At 37.6% G+C, this 12484-nt stretch overlaps 1 protein-coding gene across 5 annotated transcripts in view; it reads left to right on the top strand.

The window, feature by feature from the left end:
- GTF2I (general transcription factor IIi) overlaps nt 1-12484 on the top strand; it is a 75990-nt gene that overhangs the window by 47341 nt on the left and 16165 nt on the right. For all 5 annotated transcript variants that reach the window (XR_013348281.1, XM_077836772.1, XM_077836770.1 and 2 more), the window contains 6 exons: nt 1113-1178; nt 4687-4870; nt 6458-6516; nt 8778-8849; nt 9626-9809; nt 10146-10204. Coding sequence is in view for 4 of the 5 variants with exons in the window: in XM_077836772.1 (XP_077692898.1) it covers nt 1113-1178; nt 4687-4870; nt 6458-6516; nt 8778-8849; nt 9626-9809; nt 10146-10204 (624 nt within the window). In the remaining variant the exon portion in view is untranslated. The remainder of the gene's footprint in view (nt 1-1112; nt 1179-4686; nt 4871-6457; nt 6517-8777; nt 8850-9625; nt 9810-10145; nt 10205-12484) is intronic.

Raw genomic sequence — 12484 nt, 5'->3', positions numbered from 1 at the left:
CATGTGGACAAGGCTTTATTCTTACCTACACTGTGTATTTCACGCTTATCTTTTGACATCCAAGAAATTGCATATAAAAGTCAATTATAACCTTTAAAAATGGACTCTGAAGCTGTATTCATTTGCCAATAGGAGATTTAATATTTAAAACCAATTTTGGTATAGACTTGAAGCTGAACCCTGTATCTCATCTTACATGAGAGAATGATTTTCAGCAAAAGGAGGTGTAATGGCTAAACCTATCAGTCTGACTTTGGGCTTGTAACTGGAGAGGTCAGAAAAGTCTACTCTGCAAATAGGCAACAAAAATGCTTGCTTATTTAGTCTCTAAAAGCCAGCCAGCAGCTGGTACCATCTTCAAAAAGCCAGTCCTAAAGGTATTGAAATGATATGAAAACAAGATGCAATTTCTATCACAGAACTTAAACTGTTTAAAAATACTGCTGTTAAAGCCAGTTTATCCGTACAACACACAACTGGATTTGGATAATGTCTATGTCTTGCAGTCTGCATCTTCTTTCAGAAATAGGAATTGTATGGATGACTTGCAAGTCCAGCCAACATCAGGACTTTGGCAAATACTGGATTAATGAAGAGGATGGCATGATGCCTCCTGACCCATGTAGTTTTACAGATTTGCGCCAAAACAGCTTCATGTACTCGGTGTAAGCTTTATCAAGCTTTCCTAATTAAGCTTCTCATGCTCTGGATTTAAATAACTGTCAATAGCTGCTGAAAATTGACTTTACCCCTGATGGTGGTGTGAGCTGCTGACTGAAACGTCGAAGAAAAACCATTTTTGGACTAATTTTAGCCCATTTTTGTCCTTTAATTTTTTTAAACTTGGTTTAACATCTGCACAAGTTTTGGAGGTAATCTTAAACATTTTATTCTATCCTATTTCTTTGATATACATGTATATTGAGATGTAGAGTGTGTACCAGATCCCCTATATATATTGAGATATAGTGTGTGTATCACACCCCCACATGAATCTGTGTGCGTGTGAGCTCTAAAGGCATACTGTTTATTCCAGAATTCAGTAGCAAAACACTCTTTGTAAAGGCTTGCTCTCATTTGTAGTCTAACATGTCCTTCTTTTTTCCTTACAGAGAAATGGAATGCCCGAATTACAGACTTGAGAAAGCAGGTTGAAGAATTATTTGAAAGAAAATATGGTATGTGTTAACAAACTCCTTTCCAAACAATTGCCTCTAGCCCTTTGACAGCGGAAGTCTCAACTTTTTGGCATGCATCCTGTTTTTGGCTCTGGAACATGCCAGGACTGACAGCACTGAAGGGTTTAATATCATACAAGACTTAAAGCTGGAGAAAATAGCTCTTAATGAACACTTGGGCCAGGATTTTCAAAATTGGGTGCCTAAGGTTAGGCACCTAATTAAGTAACTTTATTCTTCAATCATGCAGAGCATCCTGATCTCCAATAAACTCTAATCTTAGGCATCCCCATTTGAAAGTTGTGACCTTGACTCTTACTTTTATTAATCTTACTAGCAACAAATCAAGTCCTTACATAAAGTAATATTTAGATCTGTTACTTGGGAGGCCCTTCCTAAGATAATTATTTGCTGCTTTGCTGTTGTGGATGACAGATTGTTTTTAAAATGAAGCAACAATCATGTGATCCCTAAAAGGCGAAGGGAGTGCATGTGTCTGACTGTGAGGCTGATTGTCATGTGTTGCAGTCAGAGTCATTTCTGTGTCTGTACAAGAGAGATGACCAGCTGCATTTGTTGACAGAGGGGAAAAGGCTATTACGTTCTTTGAAATTGATATTTTTTTCTGGTACCCATCTACTGTTAAAAATGGGAGTATCTTTTTGGATGTCATTCAAAACTGGAGTCGTGACCACTTTGTCATTAAATATCCAGGGCCAGATTCTCAGCTGGCATAAATCTGCATAGCACCATTGAACTCAAGTATAATGGCTAACTAAACTGGCCTGATTTTAGTGGTGCTATACAGACATAAATCAGCTGAGAATCTGGTTTATAATACCTGGTTGTGCTATGGAGGGGAGTTGTAGTCCCAGTGACACCACCTAACTCTGAATTCAGTGGTTGCATTTAGCCTCCCTGAAAGTCTCCGATAGCTTCAGTTCGTGAAGGACAGTCGTGCAGCCATGTGTCTGAATAGATGCTTGAGTTTATGGTGCATCCTTCAAAATCTGCCACCTTGTGTCCTAGAAGTGGCTGCATTGCATATCAGTGAAGGGTAAAGTGATCACATATTCAGAATCAAATTCTGTCCTCCTGTATGTATGCACATCTCCTACAGTTCAATGAGTTGTGGATGTCCAGAACTATGCCTATTCTTTGTAATATTACTCAGGATTTCTAGGTGAAAGGTGCTTTACAAATGTCAGTCATTATTATTTACTACTGACACCTTGGGTATTATCTTTTTGTATTTGGATGTAAAATAAATGTACAAATGTATTATAGTGTAAATGCAATTCCTTAGCTGGTGAATACAGATTAATTTGAAAAATGAAAAAAATCTGGTTCTGGTAGAATTTGAATACCAAACCTTGTAAGGATCCAAATCAAGACGCTTCACTGCAGACTGTACTGCTGATTATGTCTTTGCTCTGTCTGGAGATAAGAGAATCTGCTAAACATTTTATTGATTTAAGAAAAATAAAGATTTCGACTTGTAAAAACTTACCTGTTGTTAGTTATTTATTGAAATAGCATTCTCCTTATTATGTTAAAGCTGGTTTTGGTTGATGCTTTGTTGTGATCTGACCCTTCAGAATTTTGGTGTTGCACCTTTATCTCTGTTTCCCTATGCCATTTGTAGTTTACAAACATTTCTTTCCTTCTGAAGCTGTTCCCTTGGGTTTGTGATGCTTCTCACCACTCACCCACTGATTTACTTGGCAGAGCTGTAGTATTGTAATAAAACTTCCCTAATGAAGGATTAATATAATATGTGGCAAGTTTCATGGATTGCCATGTGACTCATTCTGTGGAGATCATCTCTGAATATGCCATTTCCTAAAAATTTCTCCAGATGGATCTTTGTTATTTCATATGTATAGTGTCCCATTCCAGTTTGGACCTATATATACTAGGGTTGAAACCATATTAGCAATAATTGTGTTCAAACTAGACTATCATTTTTATAACCTTATGCAGAATATAGGACTAATAAACAGTATTTTCAAAGTTTCCTCTTTTGTGTAACTTGCACATTGGGCTGCCTGAAATAATAATAATATGTGTCTTTCAAAATAGGACTTCAAACAATGTGTATTTAAATGCCCTTAAATACTCAATTGGCTCTTCCCCATATATAAAAAGTGATTAAGCATTTGGTGTACAGCTAACTTGATTATTTTGAACATAGCCTATTTCTGACTGGCTGCCTCCACATTGAATTATGTCACTTGAGAAAGTGCCTTGACCGCCATATACTTTCAAAAGTTATTAACGCAGCTGAGATTCCTCTGATTTGGCCTTAACTCAGATTGCCGCACTTCTAGTTAGTGGATCACTTATTGGATCTCATCCTGATTCTACTGGAATCTCTGACAAAACTCCTGTTACCTGTAAAGGGAACAGGATCAGGCCTACAACATGCAATCTCACTACTGAGTCTTGTGCAATATCTAGGCAATATAAGGAGTTAGGGAAAGAGTTGCAGTTGGTACATGGTGCTCTGCTTTCATGAACTTAACTGTTGTTCTAAGATACTATGCTTCAGTATAGACTGTATGAAGCATCATGTCTTGAAATACATAGCTACAAAACCAGTTAAGTATGCAGTGTCATTGTTAACTCTAAATTTCCTTGAGAAACCTCATGGTTTGTCTTGTAGTGCAGGTGGTATCTTAGAAGGATGGTTTCTTTGCATTACTGTCTGTACTTTCAGGGCCAAATTGTGCCCTCAGATACATCATTGAAGTCCGTGAGGTGTATATGTGGTTACCCCAGAGCAGATTTTGGTCTATTAAAAAACTTTCTCCCTAGTTAACCTTGCTTCTAATTTCATAGCTAAACCTCAAACAACAAAATACACCAAACCGCTTGGTTGGTAATACTTGGGATTAATGTTCTTTTTGTAAAGGTATACTGAGGTTAGTTTCTGCTTCTGCTACTAATGAATGAGCTATTGGCTTTTTATTTTTGAAGACTGGTTGTTTTTAAGACCACATTTTTGTTCTTGGCCTTGTAAGAAATGTGGTGTTTGCTCAGTCAATTCCTTAACTGTTGAAATAAAGTAGAACTTCATTAAGTCATTCTAAAGACTGGAAGCCCATTATGAATTACTGAATTTTTGTTACCATGTTGGCAAATTGAGAATTAATGCGTCGAAAAATTTACTTGGTTTGTAGTTGTTTTGATTATTTGATACTCTACAATGTACCAGAAAATGAAACCAAAGTAAGACGAAACTTCGCAGTAACAGGTGCAGTCTCTGCTACTACATTTTTGCTGAGAAGTGGGGAAAGATGAGCTTGCTGGGGTGAGAGAGAGAGAATGGGAAAAGTTCCCACTGTAAATAAAGCATAAATAGAATGTTTAGGTGGTTAGAGATTATAATAAGCATTTATTGCCTGCTTATCTGCTTGTGTTTACATTGTTCAGATTAGTGCCAAGCAAATAGGTTAGGTAAGGTGATGAGCTATGCTAATGTTTTTATTTTCCTTTTATCTTAAAGCTCAAGCTATAAAAGCAAAAGGTCCAGTGTCTATCCCATACCCGCTTTTCCAGTCGCATGTAGAAGACTTGTATGTGGAAGGCCTTCCAGAAGGAATTCCCTTCAGGAGGCCATCTACCTATGGGATTCCGCGCCTTGAGAGGATACTGCTGGCCAAGGAGCGGATACGGTTTGTGATTAAGAAGTAAGGAGCTTTGCATTTATTTTCACTCTTCCTTTCTTCGTACCGTGCTCTAAACAAAATTCTTCACTATTTCTGAGAATTTCAAAATTAATTACTACCAGCAGATGCTTTTGTAGTGCTCGCAAGAAGGAATCTTTTCGGTCAAACCACTAAAGCATTATTCAAGCTACAGATTTGACACCACAATGTGATTGTACAAGATCCCAACTGGTGAAGAAGTTTCTCTAATATCATGGGCCAGATCCTCGGGTGGTGTAATTTGGCATAACTCCATAGACTTGGGGGCTCGGCCAGTTTACACCAGCTGAGGATCTAGGTGTGAATTTCAAGTTTTTATGGATCTGTTCTTCTGTTTTTCCTATCAGAATATTGTTTCGAGTTGTCCAGTGACTGGTGTGTGACATTCACCACTAATAGCTTGGTGGTTCACTTCAGACGGACGTGATAGTGCAAGTAATATAAATGAAGCTCAGATACAAGACAACTGCCATTTTGACCTGTTTAATGCTGTTAATGGAAATCTCTCCATTAACTGCCATGAGCTTTGGATCAAGCCCATAATTAGCTGAGGACGAAAATGTTTTGTTTTCATATGTTGCCTTCCCTTCAGCATTGGTGTTATATACCCTGGAAATCTGGGAAACTGTTTCACTGATGTCTGTGCAGAGCCTTTCGTGGCTGTCCACAGGAAAGTAAGATGAGGTTGTGATGAGAGCACAGACTCTGTTCTGCAACTGATTATAATCTTTAAGATCTGCCACCTTTGTCTCACTTGGGGGGGGGGGGGGAGGGAATATCTGAACACCCTTCCTAAATTGGTCACAAGCCAAAGACCCTTAATAAAGTACAGCAGTTCTGTTACCTTTCCCTTACTTTTGTTGTGTGTAGTAACTAGAGCTGTCTGGAGAACAAGCATTCTTTATAACTGCAACTTTGGAGACTTGAAAATCTTTTTTCATTCCACATGGGAAGAAAAACAAAAAATTTAAGAAGGAACTTCTTTGCACATTTTTGCTAAATGAAATTGTATGGACTTAGATTGTAAGCCCGTTGGAGCAGAGACTTTTAGTTCTGTGTTCGGACAGTCCCTAGCATTCTGCGGTCCTGATCCAAGATTAGGCCACCTAGGTGCTACAGTAATACAAATAATAATTAATAAGATTGAAACATCTTTTTCACATCAAAAAGGTCAGTTTTTTGATTTGTCTCTTTATGCCCCTTTCTGTGATGGGGATTGGAGAGTTCACCCTGGACACCAGAAACCTTCCCATCAAAGTTTGTATGTGTCTGTGAAATGTTTTGGCTTCAACAAAACTGCATATCTCAGCAAAAAAACATGTGTCAAAAAGTCTTTTGGCAAGCTGTAAGTAAGATTCTTTTGGCAAGTAAGAGCCTTCAGGGTTTGGTATTGACTATAACCAGTATGCTGGGGATCCTGAATACTGTTCTGGTCCCACAGTGGTAACTAACAGTAGAATTTGCTACAGAGCTGTATGCTATAACTTCCTATAAATGCTATAAATTTGGTAAAAACATATCTGAAGGTATGTTAATGCTGAAGAATGTATATTTGTTAAAAATTTTCAGGCATGAACTTTTGAATTCAACACGAGAAGATGCACCGTTGGACAAACCAGCTGCAGGAGGTAGGACTTCTAAACTTTTGGGTTGCATAACAACAATATGATGGAATGTCTTCTATATATAGAGAGGCATGAGTTGTATTCACTTTTTGTCCTTCCTGTCACAACCTGTTTTTTTAGTATAATGTACGGCAAAGATAGCGTTTGGTTTTGGAAAAAGAGTTTTTAAAAAATATAGGCTTTTTCAGCAAGTAAATGAAAAGCCTACTTTCCTGGAAATATGTTGTGATTAGTGAGCAGTACTCCCAATATTTATTCCCCTCTCAACCTCACATCTCAGTCCACATTGAAACTGACTAAGAAAGAGAATAAATCTGACAACTAAGATGCAGAGACCCTGGCCTGTATAAAACAGTGTTTGCTTACGTTGTAAGTCTATACAACAGCTGGTGTGGAAATACTGTTGTCAAGCCAGAAAAATTAAAACTTAATACTTTTCAAATTCAGAGTTTGAAAAACTCACTAGTGGGATGGTCTGGCCTGTCAAATGATGATTTTGATATTGAAGGCGTAGATGGGCTTAAAAACCAAAACCCTTGGTAACATACCCACATTTTCACAATGGGAATGGGCAAAAAATGCTGTGTATCCATTTATGCCCTATCTGTAATTGTAAGTGTATTCACAATGAGCACGTACAGATTTGGTTCCTGACCTTCTTTGTGGTGTGCTTCGAGATCTACTGATGAAAAGCACTACATAAGAGCCAGATGATATTATTGTGTTTAGAAACTGTAACATGAGGCCTAGAACAGTGCATGTATGAAACTGTAACATGAGGCCCAGAACAGTGCATGTATGAACCTGAATTTAAACCGAACCTTTTGCACACAGGTGGTGAAGGTAAAATGAGATGTGAATGGCTAAACTGGCTGTACCACATTTTTCACTTCAAGGAACATTGTGCTTTTCAGAGTCTTACTGAGCTAACCGATGAGATGAAATAGGCCACGTAAAGAGGCTATCATTTGATTATTAGTTTGACAGGCTTTCTATCTACACAGTTGATTTTAGTGGGTAGCCCATTTTAGTGGCTAGAGAGGTATATTTATCAGAGTATGTTTGATTAAGTTGATGATGTATTTAAACTGAAGTGTGAGATTAGGCTGATATGTGCCAAAAATATATTAATGGTGATATTGGTTATCTTCATGGCTACTGGCATAAGGCAAGACTGACTTAGAGAATGTGACAATTCTTTTGTTGTAATGCAAAAGGTAATTCCTTTTACCATTTGATTATTTCTCCAATGGTAAATATTCTCAACAGGTAAAAACTCCTGCGTTTTTTGCCTCCCCTCGAAGCCCATTCAAAGATACTAGAAATTTTCACTGAAAGATAAGAATGCAAGCATTTATCAACATTATAATCCATATTGATCAGTTTCTTTTCCCCCAAACCTGGAAGACAAAGAATTACTCTTATTTGTCTTTATTAATAATAATAATAATTAATAATAAAAAGCATATAGCATTGTGTGAATGATAATTGGAAAATTACTTTCCTCAACATGTGTTTTGATTAAGTTGTTATCTTACCACCTGTCTCCACTTCAGGGTCAGGTTTTGCTAATTGTCTAAAGCTAGATGTTAAGAGTCTATACAAATTGTAATGTAGTTTGAAGCGATGGTAGCTCATAGAAGCCTCCTACACCCCAAAAATGCACATTGTCAACCTTGATCTGAGAGAAGGAATTGGGAATATTAGAGTTCCTGAGTCCAGAGGCGTGAGAGGCTAGGAGTAAGAATCTGCATTGGTGAAGCTTGTGTAGCGTTCTTTATGCAGCTGTATATTAGTATTTAAAGAAAAATAAACCCTTATTTTTGTAATATTTGAACAGAAAATAAGATTTAAGGATGTCATTCCATCCTTAACCAATTGCATGAAGGTATTGTATGTCATCTGCAAAGAAAGATCACCTACTGTTGTGAACCTGTTCACCCACCGGCTTTGAGGACCAAATTCAAGGGGCTGTAGGCACAGGATACGCTAAGGATAGAGTGCAAAACATAACTGTATCCTTGCTTTTGTGATTTTAAATCCAGCCCCCTTTTGCTGTTTTACTGAAGGGTTTAACAGAAGTAATATGAAGACAAATAAGGTGTACTCAGATCTCTTGATAGCCTTATGGTTGGGGAAACTAATAACCCATGCCATGTTGTATAATGTTAGTGAATAGCAACTGTGTGACTTGTCTTTACAATCTTGCGGTTAATCAAAATAATTAAGGAATGTTATCTTTGTTCTGTTACTGTTAATTGTAGTGAAAGAAGAGTGGTATGCCCGAATCACCAAATTAAGAAAGATGGTAGATCAACTTTTCTGTAAAAAATTTGGTAAGTACACTGCTAGTATTCCAACTTCCTTTGTGGCTTTTAATCCATAGTAGGTTGATTTCATATTAGCTATCCTTAAGAAAGCTTTATTGGATCCTTCTGAGGCATAAGTGGATGAAACTCTTGAATGAAAATTTTCCAAATGCTTGAAATCCTGACTGTTAAGCAAAAATAAATCTTTTATTGCTGTAATGTTTAGTCAAAAGGGTAAATGTTCAGTAAAGTTCATCTGTAAAGTTGCCTTTTATGGTTCTGATTCCTTTTGCATTTGGATTTTTCTCTCTAGTTGTGGTAAAGCAAATACCTTATTTTTCAATGTACAGTATAATGTCAGTGGCACTGTTAGGATTAATAGCTGAGCATTTCTGGGCTTGAATTTGAATGCTGTTTCCCCAGCCTACTTAGGAACATATACAGGTCAAGAATGAAACTACTGAAAATGTGATACTGTCTGAAAATAAGTTCAAATCACTTTGAGCCCAATCCTGCTTTGACTTTTTCTCCTGTGCAAACCCATTGGCATTAATCTTCAATCTGGCACTGTTGGTGGGCTACTTACTGAACATCGGATGGGACACTATGATAATTAGTTCTCTAAACTCTGTCTTTTCAACGTGGAGTCCAGTGGGTTTGAATATTCTTTGCTGTGCTAGTACCTAATGTTACTGTTTGTGATGGCCCAGAGACTTTGTGATATAGTTTTTGCTGAATCAAACTGTTTGGCTGAACTGATCGATCATTGGATTTATTTTGTTGAATTTCTGTTGTTCTAACAGCTGAGGCCCTAGGGAGCACTGAGCCGAAGGCTGTCCCGTACCAGAAATTTGAGGCACACCCCAGTGATCTCTATGTGGAGGGTCTGCCAGAGAACATTCCATTTAGGAGCCCATCCTGGTATGGAATCCCTCGGCTGGAAAAGATTATTCAAGTGGGCAACAGAATAAAATTTGTAATCAAAAGGTAGGTGAACATTTTAGTGCATAAATTGAAAAAGCAAGAGGAAAAGGCCAGGAGATTGATTGACTGAAGCAAAAGAAAAGCTTTCAGCTTTATAATGCCATAAAGCATTCTGAGTTCTGGTACCAGGCAGACAGAAGATATTTCACATTGCAAAGAAAATTGGTGTTCGCAGTTTAGGCCATCATCTTCCTAAATATCTGTATAGCAACTAGCCCATTTTGGTGACAATTTGAAATAAATAATATTAAAATCAAAACATAGATTCATAAAACAAACAAAAAAATCATTATTCAGAGACTGTATAGAACAATTTGATAACCTGCTCTCTAATTACAGGCCAGAACTACTAACTCTCAGTCCAACAGAAGTTACTCAACCAAGATCAAATACACCAGGTAGGACGCATACTGTATGCAAGTTCCATCTATATATCCATATGCAGAATAAATAAATGAATTTTTCTGACCTCTCTAAGCATGAGAAAAGTGGTACCAAATATGTATAAATACAGAAGAGAAACTCTCTTTAAATGAATATATTTGTATTTGAAGGAATCTTTCATGTTTTGCTAGATTAGAAATTAACCACAATCTTTGTAAAATATGCACGTTTACTCATGAAGAAGAAAGAGAAAGGAATACCTTATGGTAGATGATGATCCTGTTGTTTATCGCACTATTAGAAGGTATTCCAATACTATGGTGATGAGCATGGGAAAAGAACCTGCTTTACTAGATTTCTCTAGTCCCATTTACCCACCTGGGTGCAATATCTACCAAACAGCAGTGTTATAACACTGAATTTATTTGTAAAACATGTTGCTAACTTCAGGTCAGAGGTACCATGTATGTGCAGATTGGTACCTGATCACTTTAATGTGCAGATTGGTACCTGATCACTTTAATGACTTATAAAGCACAGTTTGGTTTAGTCAGAGGGCTGTATTAACAATTTTCAATCCACAGAACCACAACAAATGTTAGGTTTTACCTAAGCAGAGAATGCAGGTTGCTTTTCCCTCCAAATGTTTACAGTTCAACGGTATCCATGCCTTATCAAAGTGGGTTTGAGGATTTTTCTTGGCTTTCAGGGATAAGATTTGTATGTGGAGATAGGGTAGCCCATTGAAAGCTGCAGTGCAGAGTTAGGCAGCATCTAATTTCAGTCTTGCTGCCAAAGCCCTAGCTTATTGTCCTACTGTACAGCTATCTGGCAGGTTGACAAGATAACTGCAGCAATAAGTATGAACAATACCAGTGACGAAAGAAACTGCTTTAATAGCATCTTACTTCTGGAAGAATCGGCATGCAGCAATCATGCCTAATAGAGTGATCAGAATGACATGCTGATTTCCCACTGGTTATTATATCTATCATCAGCTGCTAGGAAAGACTAGTTCTGTAAATACACACACAACTTTGCCTATAGCCATATCCAGGGTACAAGTTAGACAAATACACACAGAAAAAATGTTGGTTTTGGGTTGGAACGCTAGTGCAAACCACTGGATGCATCATTCTTTCCTGGCAGTTAGTCCTAAGGCAAAACTGGAGAAGGTCCTCTGTGCCATTGTTGCTAAAGCAGACTGTGTGTGTGTCAGCACAAATACCAATTTTTTGAACAATTCTAAATGTTAGTTTTGCAGAGCAATAAATAAATGTAGTTCCTATACCAGATAGTTTAGGGGGGCAACATTTTGATTTTGTATTTAAAAAAAAATTCAAGAATTATTTTGGTTAGTAAGAATAATATGGTGCTCTTTGGCTGGATAGAAAACTTCCCCTCATGTGTGTTCAGCCCAGACAATACTCCCTTGTGCTTCTTGTGTGGTGGCACTAGAAATCTAAAAATACAGCTGTTCAGTATATTTTTTTCACTTGCCAAATTAAGGCTCCGATGGTGCAAATACTTTCTTGTATACATAAGCTTGTGGTAAATGCTTGCAGGGCTGGGGTCCATGTGAACTCTTTTAAATTAATAATTTTCACCATTTATGTTGTTTATGAACATTCTTTGTTTTCGTAATTGAAGGAGTTAGAAGTAAAACAGGCCAGATAATTTGTTCATTTGAAATATGATTTTGAGCTTGTGATCCTGTGTACATATTGCTGGTTTCATGCATATGTCTTTTTAAAAAATGCTACAGTACAAGTTATCTGTCCTCAGTGGATATGATCAATAATTATGATTGCACTGTTTGCTGGGGAATAAAATGAGTATATTTAAGTACTGTATATACTCGTTCATAAGCCGAATATTTTTGGTAAAAAAGTGACACATAAAAGATCGGGAGTCGGCTTGTAAATGGATTTACGCCAAAATTTGATGATTTTAAACTGAAATCATTGAATTGAATGTCTAATACATTGCCATTTTGTTTACCTGGAGCGTCTGCAGGCATGGAGTCCCTCAGCTCCCTGTGGCCGCAGTTCGCCGTTCCCAGCCAATGGGAGTTGAGGGGCTCCATGCCTGAAGACGCTCCAGGTAAACAAAATGTCCTGACCCGCCAGCGGCTTACCCTGACAGGCCGGGAGCCAAAGTTTGCAAAGCCCTGAAATATAGGGTCGGCTTATGAAAGGGTCATACAGTTTTTACTGTTTTTACCTATCCATCTTGGGGGGTCGGCTTATAAATGAACGGGCTAATGAACGAGTACGTATGGTATTTATTTTTTA

Source organism: Eretmochelys imbricata, chromosome 17, assembly GCF_965152235.1.
Source record: "Eretmochelys imbricata isolate rEreImb1 chromosome 17, rEreImb1.hap1, whole genome shotgun sequence".
Taxonomy (NCBI): Eukaryota; Metazoa; Chordata; order Testudines; family Cheloniidae; genus Eretmochelys; species Eretmochelys imbricata.
This window is presented reverse-complemented; position numbering and strand designations above follow the sequence as displayed.